The following is a 12,530-nucleotide window of genomic DNA, read 5'->3' as shown; positions in this document are numbered from 1 at the left end:
GATCCTACGTGCTTAAAAATACCATTCGCCACCATTTTCTCCAGGTAATTTTCCATCCCTGTCCCCACAGGCAAGGGGACGAAAAGTAATGCTGAAATCCAATCTTGCTATTTAAAATGAAAGGGTTTTTTTTTGTTTCTTTTTTCTTAAGCGGTAAAATAAGAAACCTCCAGGCGCTGGACGCGAAGAAGAAGAAAGGAACCCACGCGGGCCACCGGCGCCGCCTGGACCCCAGCCCCCCAAACTTTGCCAAGTTGCGGGCGCCGAGCGCGCGGGGAGGCGCGGGGCGCGGCCGCGGGCGGAGCCGCCCCCTGACGCCGGGCCGCCCCCTCCCGGCCCGGGCCGGCCCCGCTGGCTCGGCTCAAAGTTTGCGGCCGCCCCTGCGCCCGCCCGATGTATGGGTGATATACTGCGGCGGTGTCAGGGTGAGGGACGGCCATATTTGCCGGTGCGGCCCGAGCCGTCAACAACAAAAAGTGCGCGGGAGCTCGGCGGGCGCACGGACGGGCGCACGGACGCCGGGCCCGCCTCGCCGCCGCCCGGCCTCGCCGCCGCCGCCGCCTCGCGGGCCGGGCCCCGCCGCGCCCCGCCGCCCGGGGGGATGTCTTACAAACCGAACTTGGCCGCGCACATGCCCGCCGCCTCCCTCAACGCCGGTGAGTGCGCCCCGCGGGCCGCGCGCGCCGCGCCCCCCAAGTGCCGCCAAGTTGGGGGCCCGCGCGCCCGGGCACGGTTCCCGGGGCCCCGCGAGGCCGGGGGCGACCGGGCACCGGGTCCCGGCCCGGGGCAGCGCGGCCGCCGCCGCCGCCATGATTCCGGCGCCCGCGCTGCCAAAGTTGGCGGGTGCGCCCCGCGCGGGGCCGGGCCTCGGGCCGGGGCCGGGCCGGGCTGGGGCTCGGGGCGCGGGCGGCCGCCGCGGTCCCCCCCACGCCGGCGGCCGAGGGCTCGCGGGGAGCGTGGCGGGCGAGGGCGGGGGAAGCTTCCTCGGCTCCTTTTTCCTCCAGCTTTTGGGCGGCTCGGCGAGGGCCCCTGCCGGCGGGAGTCGGGAGCGGCCGGGCCGCTTCGGGCGCGGGGCGCGGGGCGCGGGGCGCGGGACCCGGGCCGCCGGTGGGGAGCGGGGTTGCAGGCCGGGGCTGGGGGGGGGGGGCGGGCTGCAGAGGCGCACGTGCGGGGCCAGACCGGGCTGGGGCAGGGCTGGGGGCGGCGGCGTGCCAGGTGCAGCCGCCCGGGAGGGCGCAGGGCAGCTGGGCAGGGACGGGGGTCCCCCGGGGTGCAGGGGACTCAATGAATGGGCGCTCAGCCTGGCGCGCGGGAGCAGGGTCCTCAGAACGGGGCACGTGGGAGGTCCCCTCTGGTGTGCGCGGCGTGAAGGAAGTTGGAGAGGAGCGGGCGTCCCTGAGTGCTTGCAGGCGGGGTGTGTGTGTGTGTGTGTGTGTGAGGGGGGGGGGGTGCATCGGAGCCGGGCTTCACATCTCGGGGGGCCCCCAAGTCTGGACCTAGAAGGCCTCCTCCAGCCGAGTCGGGAGGGGCCATCCTCTCCCCGCCCCTGGGGCCGCAGCCCGGAGGTCCCTGGAAACTCCTCCAGAAGTTGTCCGGCAGCTTGAGGCTGCGCCCAGGGCCTCGCCCAGGGGCCGGGGAGACAGGGAGGGGGCCTGGGAAATGGGGGAGTCTGGAGGGGCCGGCTTAGTCCCGCCCCCGGTCCTTCTCCTTCAGACAGTGGGTTGGAAACGGACTTCCCCAAAAGCTGGGCGCATTCGTGGGGCGGGCAGAGGCCCGCGGGGAGGGGATTGGCCTCCCGGTCAGAAATGCCACGCTGGCGCTGGCAGTTGGCCGCAGGTTTGGGCCTGGCCTCCACATGTCGACTCCTTAACTCCAAAAATCTGCGGAGGGACCCCCAACAGCAATACGCAGTCATACACATACAGGTGAACACATATGTATTTAACTTCTTGGATACAGACTTGGGGATGAACAAGGGTTAAGATTCAGGGTATGGATTGGGGGTGTGTGTGTGTAGTTGAATGTGGGTTCTGAGCCCCAAGAGCAAACAGTACTATTTTCTCAAATGTCCTCACCTGCTCTGGGGTCTCAAACCTCAAAGAGACAGGCTTTGTGGGCCAGGCAGGCTTCCTCCCCCCCCCCCCCCCATGTCATCCTCGGGGTGGGGAGGGCGAGTGAGGGCCCGGGCCCTACACTGGGACCTTTGGGATCTGGGGTCATGAGTGACAGGCACCCACTCGGGAGCCCTGCAGCCGGTGCTGGGCTGCCGGCACCTGTGCGCGGGTTTCCTTCTTCTCTGGCGAGATCCAGGAGGAGTGCCGAGGTCCCCGGGTCCCTGGGGTTCCGGTGGGGGCCCCCCCCTGCCCGCGGACCCCTTCGCGGAGCCCCATCTCCCCCTGCCATTCGCATCCAAGATGGACTCTCCTCCGCCGCTCCTCTGGCTTCCTTGTCATCATCCCTCATGCCCTCCAGCCCTGCCTCCTGCGCGCGGGTTGCCAAGCCACGGCCTGGCCCGCGGTGGCAGTGGCGGAGTTAGACAAAGCCTCCGCCTCCCCGCCGGAGAGCCCCCCCCAGGCGCCCCAAGTGGCGGGAAGGCCGCCAGCTCCCCAGGCCCAGGCCGCTCTTTGTCTGGCGTGGGGGCGGGGAGGCGCGCCCGGCCCCAGGAGCTGCTGGCCTCCGAGTCCCTCCCCGCCTGGCCTCCCTGGTCCCCGCACACTGCGCGCATTGTCTGCGGCTCCGAGACGCAGCGCGCACACCCAGTCAGCTTTGCTCCCTGGCCTCGTGTGGCCCGACCCGGGGTCTGCGGGAAGCAGTGGGCATGAGTGGAACTCGGGGCCATTTGCCAACTCCCCAGGGCCACAGACACCCCCCCCCCCCTCAACACAGAGTAAGGGGTGCACGGCACCCAGTGGGGGTCACCTGCCCTGAGCTGCTGCCTGACTCCCCTCTCGCCCAACCCAAACCGAGCACTTTCTCCTCCCTCAGCCCCTAATACCCAACCTAGAGCCATTGGACCTTCTGGTGGGAACCATTGCCTCAAACAGATGGGGAAACCGAGGCCTAGAGGGGGAAGGGGCTTGTCTGAGGTCACACAGCCAGGTGTGGACAGCTGGGCTGGCTCCTTGGCCAGGAAAGAAGACCAGGAGGATGCCCGGGGGTGCCAGCCCCCCTCTGCCAGGGCGCTGGCATCTTCCGGATGCCTTCAAGTGCTGTGGGATGATCCACGCCCAGCCCCAGCCTCACCCTCACCCTGAGCATCCTGGGAGGTGTCACAACCTGTAGCGGCCAGTCGGGCTTAGAATCCAGTTCTGGAGCTGCAGAGCCTGAGCTAACCAGACCGCACTCAGTGCCCACATCAGAAAGTGCAGGAAATTGGGGTTTGGCTGATAGGGTGAGGGGAGCTCAGGGCAGCCATCCTGCCCCAATCCTGGGCCCTGGGTGGAGGGAGCCCCCCCTGCTGAGCAGCACGGTCCCACAGAGCGTTATCCTCCCCGCTTTAGAGGCTCAGAGCTGCCCAGATGCCCTCTTGGAGTGGCAGTATCCATGGGTCCTGACTGGGCATCCCATGCTTTAAAAATATATTTTTATTGATTTTAGAGGAAGGGGGAGAGACAGAGAGAAACACCAATGATGAGAGAGAATCATCGATCGGCTGCCTCCTGCACGCCCCACACTGGGGATCGAACCCGCAACCCAGGCATGGGCCCTGACTGGGAATCGAACCGTGACCTCCTGGTTCATGGGTCAACGCTCAACCACTGAGCCACGCCGGCAGCCCAGGGTCCCGTGCTTGAGCATAATCCTGCGCTCCCGGTGGGTAAATCCAGGGCAGGCCTGAGCGTGAACGGATAGAGCTGTCCCCCGCTCCTGGACAGAGGGACCGGCATGGGGGTCAGCCTCCCCTGTGCTGTGTGGCCTGGGCCAGTGCCCACCCTCTCTGGCCTGCTTCTCTCTCCAGCGAGGAGCTCCCGGGTTCTCGCGGGCCCCTTCCAGCCCCATCAGCCAGAGCTCCTGAACTCCCCCTCCCGGCCCCTCCCCCTGCCCACACTAGATGAGCAGCTGGTCGCTTTGGCCAGCCTGGCACCAGCTGTCCCTCCCCGGGGCCAAGTCTGCAGAGCCCGCCGTGTTGCGTGTGAGAGAGACCGTTTGGCTCTGCAGGCGGCAGGCCGGGGGGGAGCCGTTCCTTGGCCGGGCGTGGAGGCAGGCGGGCAGCTGCCGAGGAGGGCTAGGTAAATTCTCCATGGTTACCGCTGTTTGTAATTCCACAGGACATCCTTTCCCCCGCTAATGGCCACTCGGACGCCATTACAGGTCTGCATGCTTCCGGCTCCTGAGCGGGAGCTGGGGAATTCCCCGCTGGCGGCCCACCCCGCTCAGGAGACGCCCTCCTGCGCTGGGCCCTGGCCCAGGGATCCCCTCGCCGCCGAGGGACAGTGTCTCCGAGAGTTGCAGGCCCTAAGTGGGGCCACCCCTCCCTTCTTTGGGTGCAAGTCATCTGGGCGTCGACTCAGACTCTCCAGAGTCCTGTCCCCTCTGGGGGGAGGGGGTGATGGGCTCAGAGGGTGAGGGCTGGTCTGAGGACACACGGGCCGTGGTACGCTCCAGATTCCTGACTTGGTGTCCCGTGCACCCATCTCCAGCCAGGGGTGGGGCTCAGATCCAAACCCTGCCCCGCCTCCCTGCCCAGGGGATGTCGCAGCCCAGGTGTGGGCCAGCCTCGGGGGCAGCGGGCAGTTGTGGCCGTGATGTGGCTCGAGGCGATCGGCCCCCGGGGAACAGGGAGACGGGCGAGGGTTAGGCCGAGCATCGCAGCACCTGTCGTCTTTGGTACCACTCCCGAAGGCAGGGATGGGAAGGATGTCCGGGACCACAGGAGCGGTGTCTGCTGCTGCGGTGGGTGCCAAGCCCAGGGGCCTGTTAGTTACATTTTACCATCAGTTGTCGAGGCCAGGGGCCGGCCAAGGCCAAACTAGAGGACAGGAGCAGGGTTCTCTGTCCTGCGGAGATGGTAGGCCCCTGTTGAGGGCATGGGTCCCGGGCAGGGGGCCTGTGGCAGGCCCCGATCCTCGCCTCGGGGACGGCTGGTCACCGCTACGGGATTCCCGATTGCTCTCTCCTCCGCCCTAGCTGGGAGCGTCCACCCGCCTTCCACCAGCATGGCGACGTCCTCCCAGTACCGCCAGCTGTTGAGTGACTACGGACCACCATCTCTAGGCTACACGCAGGTATGGCGGGTGTGTGTGTGTGTGTGTGTGTGTGTGTGTGTGTGTGTGTGCGCGCGCGATGTGCAGCGGGAGGGGCTGGGGCCGGGGACTCGGTGGGAGGGACGAAGGAGGAGAAAGGATGGATGGACGTCATCAGAGCTTCCTCAGGTCAAGGACCCGGCTGGACTCGTGTTCAGGACCTGAGGCATCTCAGAGGGCGGCAAGGTGTCTCATGGGGACACTGAGCAGGGATGGGCGATGGGGGGCGCAGGGAAAGATGGAAGCCTGGGGGCTGCGGTTCTGTTGGGGGGCCGCCACCCCATGTGTGTCCCTGGTGGGTCTTCTTGTGCCTGATCCTGGGGAAGAAGGCCTGACCTGACTCTGGGTCTGACCTGGAACAGAGGGGAGAGGTCCGGTTCCCACGCCCACCCCACGAGGTCGCAGCCCCAGCAAAGAGGAGTCGAGATGCATGTGGTGAGGAGCTGGTGGCTCCTGAGCGAGGCTACTTGGGTTTACACCTGGTTCTGCCACTTTAAAAAATATATATTTTTATTGATTTCAGAGAGGAAGGGAGAAGGAGAGATAGGAATATCGATGATGAGAGAGAATCATTGATTGGCTGCCTCCTGCACGCCCCACACTGGGGATCAAGCCCACAACCCGGGCATGTGCCCTGACCTGGAATTGAACCATGACCTGGTTCATGGATTGACTGTCAACCACTGAGCCATGCTGGCCGGGCTCTGGTTCTGCCTTCTGAAAACAGGACCCCCACCTGGCAATCTTGAGGAGACTTGGTTTTCTCACTGTCAAGTGGGGCTCCCCGGGCTGGTAGGAGCACAGTGGAGGCAGCCACTGCAGCCGCCGTGGCGCCTGCCGGGGAAACGCGGCCTGTGGAGGGACCCCCGGTTGCCAGCTGCAAGATTCTCTCTCATGGCCAGAACTTGCCACATTCTGAGGTCGCCATGGACACTGTCCTTGGGCGTGAGGTGGCAGCTCCCCGCCATGCCCCGCCAGGCCGTCCTGTCCCAGGAGGAGAAGCGGGCCCGGGCTCGGGAGAGGGACCGCCTGAAGAAGCGGCGGCGGCGGGAGGATGGGCTGAAGCGCAGCCTGGAGAGGCAGCGCAACGCCCTGGCCATGAGGCGGTGGCGGGAGCAGCGGAGGGAGGAGTGCGGGGCCACAAGGAGGCGCCGGCAGGATGCCGAGGACCTGGACCAGGAGAAGAGGAAGGACCTCGAGACTAAGCAGCAGAGGCAGCAGAGAAGGAGGGAGGAGCAGGCGAGGGCCTCCAGGAGGGAAGGCCGGTCCTGGTGCCACTGGGAAGGAGAAGGTGGAAGTGGAGGAGGAGGAGGAGGAGGAGGAGGAGGAGGAGATGGAGATGGAGGAGGAGGAGGAGATGAAAGAGGAGATGGAGGAGGAGGAGGAGGAGGAGGAGATGGAGATGGAGATGTAGGAGATGGAGATGGAGATGGAGGAGGAGATAGAGATGGAGGAGGAGGAGATGGAGATGGAGGAGGAGGAGATGGAGATGGAGGAGGAAGGGATGGAGATGGAGGAGGAGGAGGAGGAGATGGAGGAGGAGGAGATGGAGATGGAGATGGAGGAGGAGGAGATGGAGATGAAGGAGGAGGAGGAGGAAGAGATGGAGAAGGAGGAGGAGATGGAGAAGGAGGAGGAGGAGATGGAGATGGAGGAGGAGGAGATGGAGATGGAGGAGGAGATGGAGATGGAGGAGGAGGAGATGGAGATGGAGGAGGAGGAGGAGATGGAGATGGTGGAGATGGAGATGGAGATGGAAGAGGAGATGGAGATGGAGGAGGAGGAAGAGGCCCATGGGGAACCCAGCCTCATGGTCTGGGTGCTGCTTGGGGCTGTTGAGGTGTCTGGAGAAAAGGGTTTCTGTGGGGCGAGCCCTGCCAGTGGGGGAGGAGGGATCCGTCCAGAGGGCCTTGGTGACTTTTCTGGTCCTGCCCACCCCAGGCGTGGCCTCCGTCTGTCTCGCCCACTCGCTCTGCACCCTCAGCCCCTGGGTTATACTTGCTCGTCCCCCTGGGCCCTAGGAAGTTCTCGGTGAAGCCTTTGCTGTGAGACAGGCCGTGGAGATGCAGGAAGCTTTCTGGGAGCTGCCGGGTGGGTTCCTGGAGCGTGAGGCCAGTCGGGCCACCTCCCTGCTCTGTGGGTGCCCCTCAGCGGGGACAGCCGCTCTGGGCCCGCCACCCGCCCTCCACATCCCGTCCTGGCTGCCTCAGGGTCCTTGCTGCCGCAGGCACGTGGTGGCCCTGACTGGCGCCGGAGCCAGGTGGGTTTCAGTCCATCTGAACCTGCTTTCTGATTCTAGGGAACAGGGAACAGCCAGGTGCCCCAGAGCAAATATGCTGAGCTGCTGGCCATCATCGAAGAGCTGGGGAAAGAGATCCGACCCACGTACGCGGGCAGCAAGAGCGCGATGGAGAGACTAAAACGAGGTGCGTCCGGCAGGTGACCCCAAGGCACAGGCCCATCACTGCTGTGAAAGTTTTCTAGGGGTTCAAGGGAGGGTGGGGGGTCGCCGAGCCACAGGGGCTCCTGGTTTGTTAGAGTTGCCGTGGGAATGGGGAGGCATCGGGCAGGGTGAGCGGCTCTGGGGTGTGGGGTTTGATGGGAAGGGGCTTCTAAGAGGGGCAGCTCAGCCGTGAGCCTTGCCCGCCTGTGGCTGCCAGGAGGGTCCCTCTGCTTTGAAAAGGACTCGGGAGCTCTGCCTCCTCCCTGCTGCCCTCCTGCGGCCACGGGTGGGGGGTGGTCTGTGCGAGTCCGGGGCAGGCGACGGGTGCCTTGAGTGCTTTTGTGACGGAGGTAATAGCACAGGGAAGAGGCCCTGTGACGGGAGAGGAGGGAGGACTTCTGTTTTAGAAGGTGGCAGTCAGAGCCCAGTGGCCTGGTGTGAAGTTCATTTCAGGAGGGATTTGGGATCTTCAGAGGGTTCGGGAAGCACCTTGCAGGAAAAGAGGAGCAGCCGGGTTATGAACAGGCATCCGCGGGGGCCACTGTCGGGGTCGCGGCTCCGCGGGGACAGGCAGGGCCGGCTGAGGGCGCCTGGTGCTTAGGAGCCTTGTGAGGACCGATGGCAGGGCTGGGCTGGGTGAGCACAGGCATGGCATTGTGGGAAGGGGACTGGCGGTCAGAGGCTGGAACCGGAGAGGGTTTGGGGCGGGTGTGGAGCTGAAGCCCGATCCAGCCCGGGGCCGGGTGGGCGTCGTTCTGTCATCCGGGCCTCGGTTAGTCTGACAGAGGCACTGGGTACCTGAATGGGGATCCCTGGGACAAGGCTGGGCCTGAGCGTCTGGCCGGGAATTGGGAGCCGTGGTGAAGTCAGCGTGTGGACACACCCAGTGACCACGCTGGGCACAGTCTGGGCGAGCAGTGGTCCTGCCCAGCGGCCAGTTCATGTGGGAGCAGGTGAGAGGGCCACAGTGGGCACGAGGGAATGCGGCACACTGTTCATAGGTCGGTGATCAACAGCCAGTGAGCCCAGAATGTTTTATGGAATTTTTAAAAATCCTTACCCAAGGACATGTTTTCATTAATTGTCAGAGGAAGGGGAGGGAGGGGGAGAGAGAGGGGGGGGGAGAAAAACATCTATCAGTTGCTTCCCATACACGCCCCAACTGAGGATTGAACCTACAACCTAGGTATGTGCCCTGATCAGCATTCCAACCCAAAACCTTTTGATGTATGAAGACTCTCATCATTGATGTTTCTATGTCTCTCCCTTTCTCTCTTCCTGAGATCAATATATTTTAAAAAAAGAGAGAGAAAAGCAACAACTTTAAGGTGTGGGATCTTCGGGATCTTCAAAGCGAGTCAGGTTAAAGACGGTACTTGTGCCACTAGGGAACGCAGTGGTGTGGAGTCCCGTCTCGAAGAGCTGGCTGGCTGGCCGGCACCTTGAGTGAGAAGGAAGGGGTTAGGGAGACCCCAGTAGGGAAAGTCTTTGAGAGGGGGAAGGAGCCCGGGCAGGCGTGGCTCAGTGGTTGAGCATCAACCTATGAATCAGGAGGTTACAGTTCAATTCCCGTTCAGGGCACATGCCCGGGGTACAGGCTTGATCCCGCGTGGGGAGTGTAGGAGGCAGCCGATCAATGATTCTTTCTCATCATTGATGTTTCTATCTCTCTCTCTCCCTCTCTGAAATTAATAAAAAACATTTAAAGAAGAGCGGGGGGAGGGAATGTTAGTGCCATATATATATATATATATTTCATTTTTTGTTAATACTCACCTGAGGATATTTTCCTATTGATCTTTGAGAGAGAGAGAGTGGAAGAGAGAAAGACAGAGAAACATTGATGTGAGAGAAACACATCGATTGGTTGCCTTCTGCACACACCCCAACCAGGGCCCAGGCAGCAACCGAGGTATGTGCCTTGATTGGAATCGAACCCAGGACCCTTTGGTCTGCACGCCAACGCTCTCTCCACCGAGCCAAACTGGCTAGGGCGTTAGTGCCTTTTAAACCATGTGGAGGCCTGGGTGGTTGGATGCGGGTCCCAGTTCAGTGCGAGGGTTCTCTGGCTGGTGGTGAAAGGACCCTCTTCCTCCTTTGAAGTCCTCTTCCTCTCCTGGACTGGGTTCCTCTCCCGGACCGAATTCCTCTCCCGGACCGGGTCCGGCGGATGGTCCCAGCCCCTGCCTCTTCTCTTCCAGGCATCATCCACGCGAGAGGGCTGGTTCGGGAGTGCTTGGCCGAGACGGAGCGGAACGCCAGGTCCTAGCCTCCGAGTCAGCGCGGAAGGCTTTCCATCTTCTTCCAAGAAGTGACAGCTCATGCCCCCTGTTCAGATGAAACTTGGTTTCAAAATGGTAACAGCTTGGTTTCTCCTCCTCCTGCCCCTCCCGTGGTTCGTCAGGCTCCGAACCTCCCATCGCTGAGATGGAGAAGAGGTTTTGCAGTTATTAGGTTTACATATTAGTTAGGAACTACCCAGGGCGTTTTGTGTTTTTCTAAGCATTGATTTACATGATGCACGTCAGTTACCTATCACAGCTAACTAGTTGGCTCCCGGATACCGGTGTGTCTCTTCTGGATACATTTCTGTTACTCACGTGGTTCTCTGTTTCTCTTCTGAGCTGATCCACCTCTGAGGGTTTGTTTCAGCGAGTCCTGAGGCAGCGCTTTAGTAGCCAGTGCCCGTTCGCCACAGAGTATAAATTCTGCTCAATGTAACTTTTTTTTTTTTTGCTTAAGCATTTGCATGACTATTAGTACTTTGAAGTCAATCTTTAAAATGCACAAGTTATAAATACAGAAGAAAGAGCAACTTACTGAACCTCGAACCTCGCCTGACAAGGACCCCTGAAATTTTCCCTAAGGATGTATGTAGATTTCAATTCCGCCTTTCCCATCAGTGGATCCAAACATCTGGAAGAAAGTGACTAATACTGTTTGCATCTTTGTATGTATTTATTACTTGATGTAATAAAGCTTATTTTCATTAACAACTGGTATCAAGATGTGGGTTCCTTGAATCAAGTGGCATTTAAAAAATGTGTTTTTGTTTTGTTTATTGATTTCAGAGAAGGGATAGAGAAACATCAATGATGAGAATCATGGTTCAGCTGCCTTCTGCACGCCCCCTGCTGGGGATCGAGCTCACAACCTGGGCATGTGCCCTGTGAGGGAATTGAACTGTGACCCCCTGGTTACTAAGTCAATGCTCAACCACTGAGCAACACCAGCCAGGCTCAAGTGGCATTTTTAAAAACAGCTCCTCGGGAAGGTGAGAGAGACCTGCCAAAGGTGGCATTTTCCCGCCTGACCCAGAGCGTCATGGGCGGATGTGACTATGATGAGCACAGTGGGCTGGGGGAGCGTTTGCTGTGGTCACAAGGCAGGGACACAGCCAAGCTGCACAGGTGAGCTGTGGTGCATTTTAATTGCAGAGGACTTCAGGCGGGGCCAGGAGAGAACGCATGGACAGCGTGAGAGCAGTTCCTCACTCTGCCCTTTACCCTCCCCGTCCCCTGCAATCAGTACCTTTTCTCAGTTTTTAGGTGCTAATCCTGTGGGCATTTCCTGGGTGCTACAGGAACCTGTTTTCCATGCAACGTGGCCACTTCACATGCTGCTCTGGTGTGGGACAGCGCCAGGAGGTGCTGGACGTGTGAGAATCCGAGTGGTGGAGGCAGTTTGAACTAGGAATCCCCATGCGGGGGTGGGGCACTCTGGCCAGGGGTATGGGCAGTTTTGCAGGCTCGAGGCAGTCCGGCCCTTACAGGTCTGAGCCCTAGGAAGGGTTTTAGGGAGTGAGCTTGTCTGCACCTCTGTTACGCACATGCCAGGAGACAGGCGATGGAAATGGAAGCTCCTGCTGCAGCTCCCGCCCTTCCGGCTTCTTGTGCACTGTTCGTGCCTTACCTGGCGACCTTTGGGTGGAAGCTGGAGTGGGGAAGGGTCTGCCCACTGCACCCAGAGGTCTAGAGAGCCTTGTGTAGGACGCTTGAGCTTCTGGACGAGGTCACTGCCTTAGAGGCCAGTTTCTTTGGATGCAGAAGTGAGGGAGGCTCTGTATGGGTCTTTCCCCTGCTAGTTTTCTACGGGAACCTGAGAAGCGTTCCAACAAGCCAGGCTATGGACCTGCCTGAACAGCCCCAACAACGTTAAGGGCAAAGGACAAAGTCTCTTTCATAGCGACTGTTTCATGGTGTTGAACAAACTCCCAAGCAAATCAGGTTTCGGGAAGCTCATCCCTTATAGACCTACCTGTAAATCCACACGGGACGATGCGCCTACTTCCACATCGGAGAGGTTACTTGGTCACGTGGTGTAACCAGCGAGTGGGGCCAGTGACTTACTAACCTGCACATCTTTGAAGTCTTGCTTTTTAAAAAAATATATTTTTAATGATTTCAGAGAGGAAGAGGGAGAGAAATAGAAACATCCATGATGAGAGAGAATCATTGATCATCTGCCTCCTGCAAGTCCCGCACTGGGGATCGAGCCCACAACCTGGGCATGTGCCCTTGACTGGAATCGAACCTGGGACCTTTCAGTTTGCAGGCCGACGCTCTATCCACTGAGCCAAACTGGCTAAGGCAGTGGTTGGCAAACTCATTAGTCAACAGAGCCAAATATCAACTGTACAACGACTGAAATTTCTTTTGAGAGCTGAAAACCGACTTCTGTGCATGGGCCACGAAGTTTCAATCGCACTGTACGTGTGCGCCCGCACGTGGTATTTTGTGGAAGAGCCACACTCAAGGGGCCAAAGAGCCGCATGTGGCTCGCGAGCCGCGGTTTGCTGACCACTGGGCTAGGGCGCCGTCTTGTTTTTTATTCTCTTAACCTGA

At 60.8% G+C, this 12,530-nt stretch overlaps 1 protein-coding gene across 3 annotated transcripts; it reads left to right on the top strand.

The window, feature by feature from the left end:
- The first annotated feature begins 373 nt into the window (after positions 1 to 373).
- On the top strand, positions 374 to 10,651 carry CDK2AP1 (cyclin dependent kinase 2 associated protein 1). 3 transcript variants are annotated; one of them, XM_079762424.1, is made up of 4 exons: positions 374 to 656; positions 5,128 to 5,225; positions 7,543 to 7,669; positions 9,888 to 10,651. In XM_079762424.1, the coding sequence occupies exons 1-4, from the start codon at positions 398 to 400 to the stop codon at positions 9,953 to 9,955; spliced, it is 552 nt and encodes a 183-aa protein (XP_079618550.1). In that variant the 5' UTR covers positions 374 to 397; the 3' UTR covers positions 9,956 to 10,651. The 3 variants fall into 3 exon arrangements, with proteins under 3 accessions (XP_079618550.1, XP_079618551.1, XP_079618552.1); XM_079762425.1 differs by lacking the exon at positions 374 to 656 and adding an exon at positions 1,788 to 1,925; XM_079762426.1 differs by lacking the exon at positions 374 to 656 and adding an exon at positions 1,968 to 3,099.
- The last annotated feature ends 1,879 nt before the right edge of the window (positions 10,652 to 12,530 follow it).

Source organism: Cnephaeus nilssonii (assembly GCF_951640355.1).
Source record: "Cnephaeus nilssonii genome assembly, chromosome: 22".
NCBI classification, from domain to species: Eukaryota; Metazoa; Chordata; class Mammalia; order Chiroptera; family Vespertilionidae; genus Cnephaeus; species Cnephaeus nilssonii.
Note: the sequence above shows the minus strand (reverse complement) of the source record. Positions and strands in the feature narration are given on the sequence as shown.

Coding starts and splice junctions, on each gene's coding strand:
- CDK2AP1 (XM_079762424.1), top strand. CDS start 398: ATGGGTGATATACTGCGGCGGTGTCAGGGTGAGGGACGGCCATATTTG. Junction 657..5,127: donor CGCCGCCTCCCTCAACGCCG/GTGAGTGCGCCC, acceptor CCTCCGCCCTAG/CTGGGAGCGTCCACCCGCCT. Junction 7,670..9,887: donor GATGGAGAGACTAAAACGAG/GTGCGTCCGGCA, acceptor CTTCTCTTCCAG/GCATCATCCACGCGAGAGGG.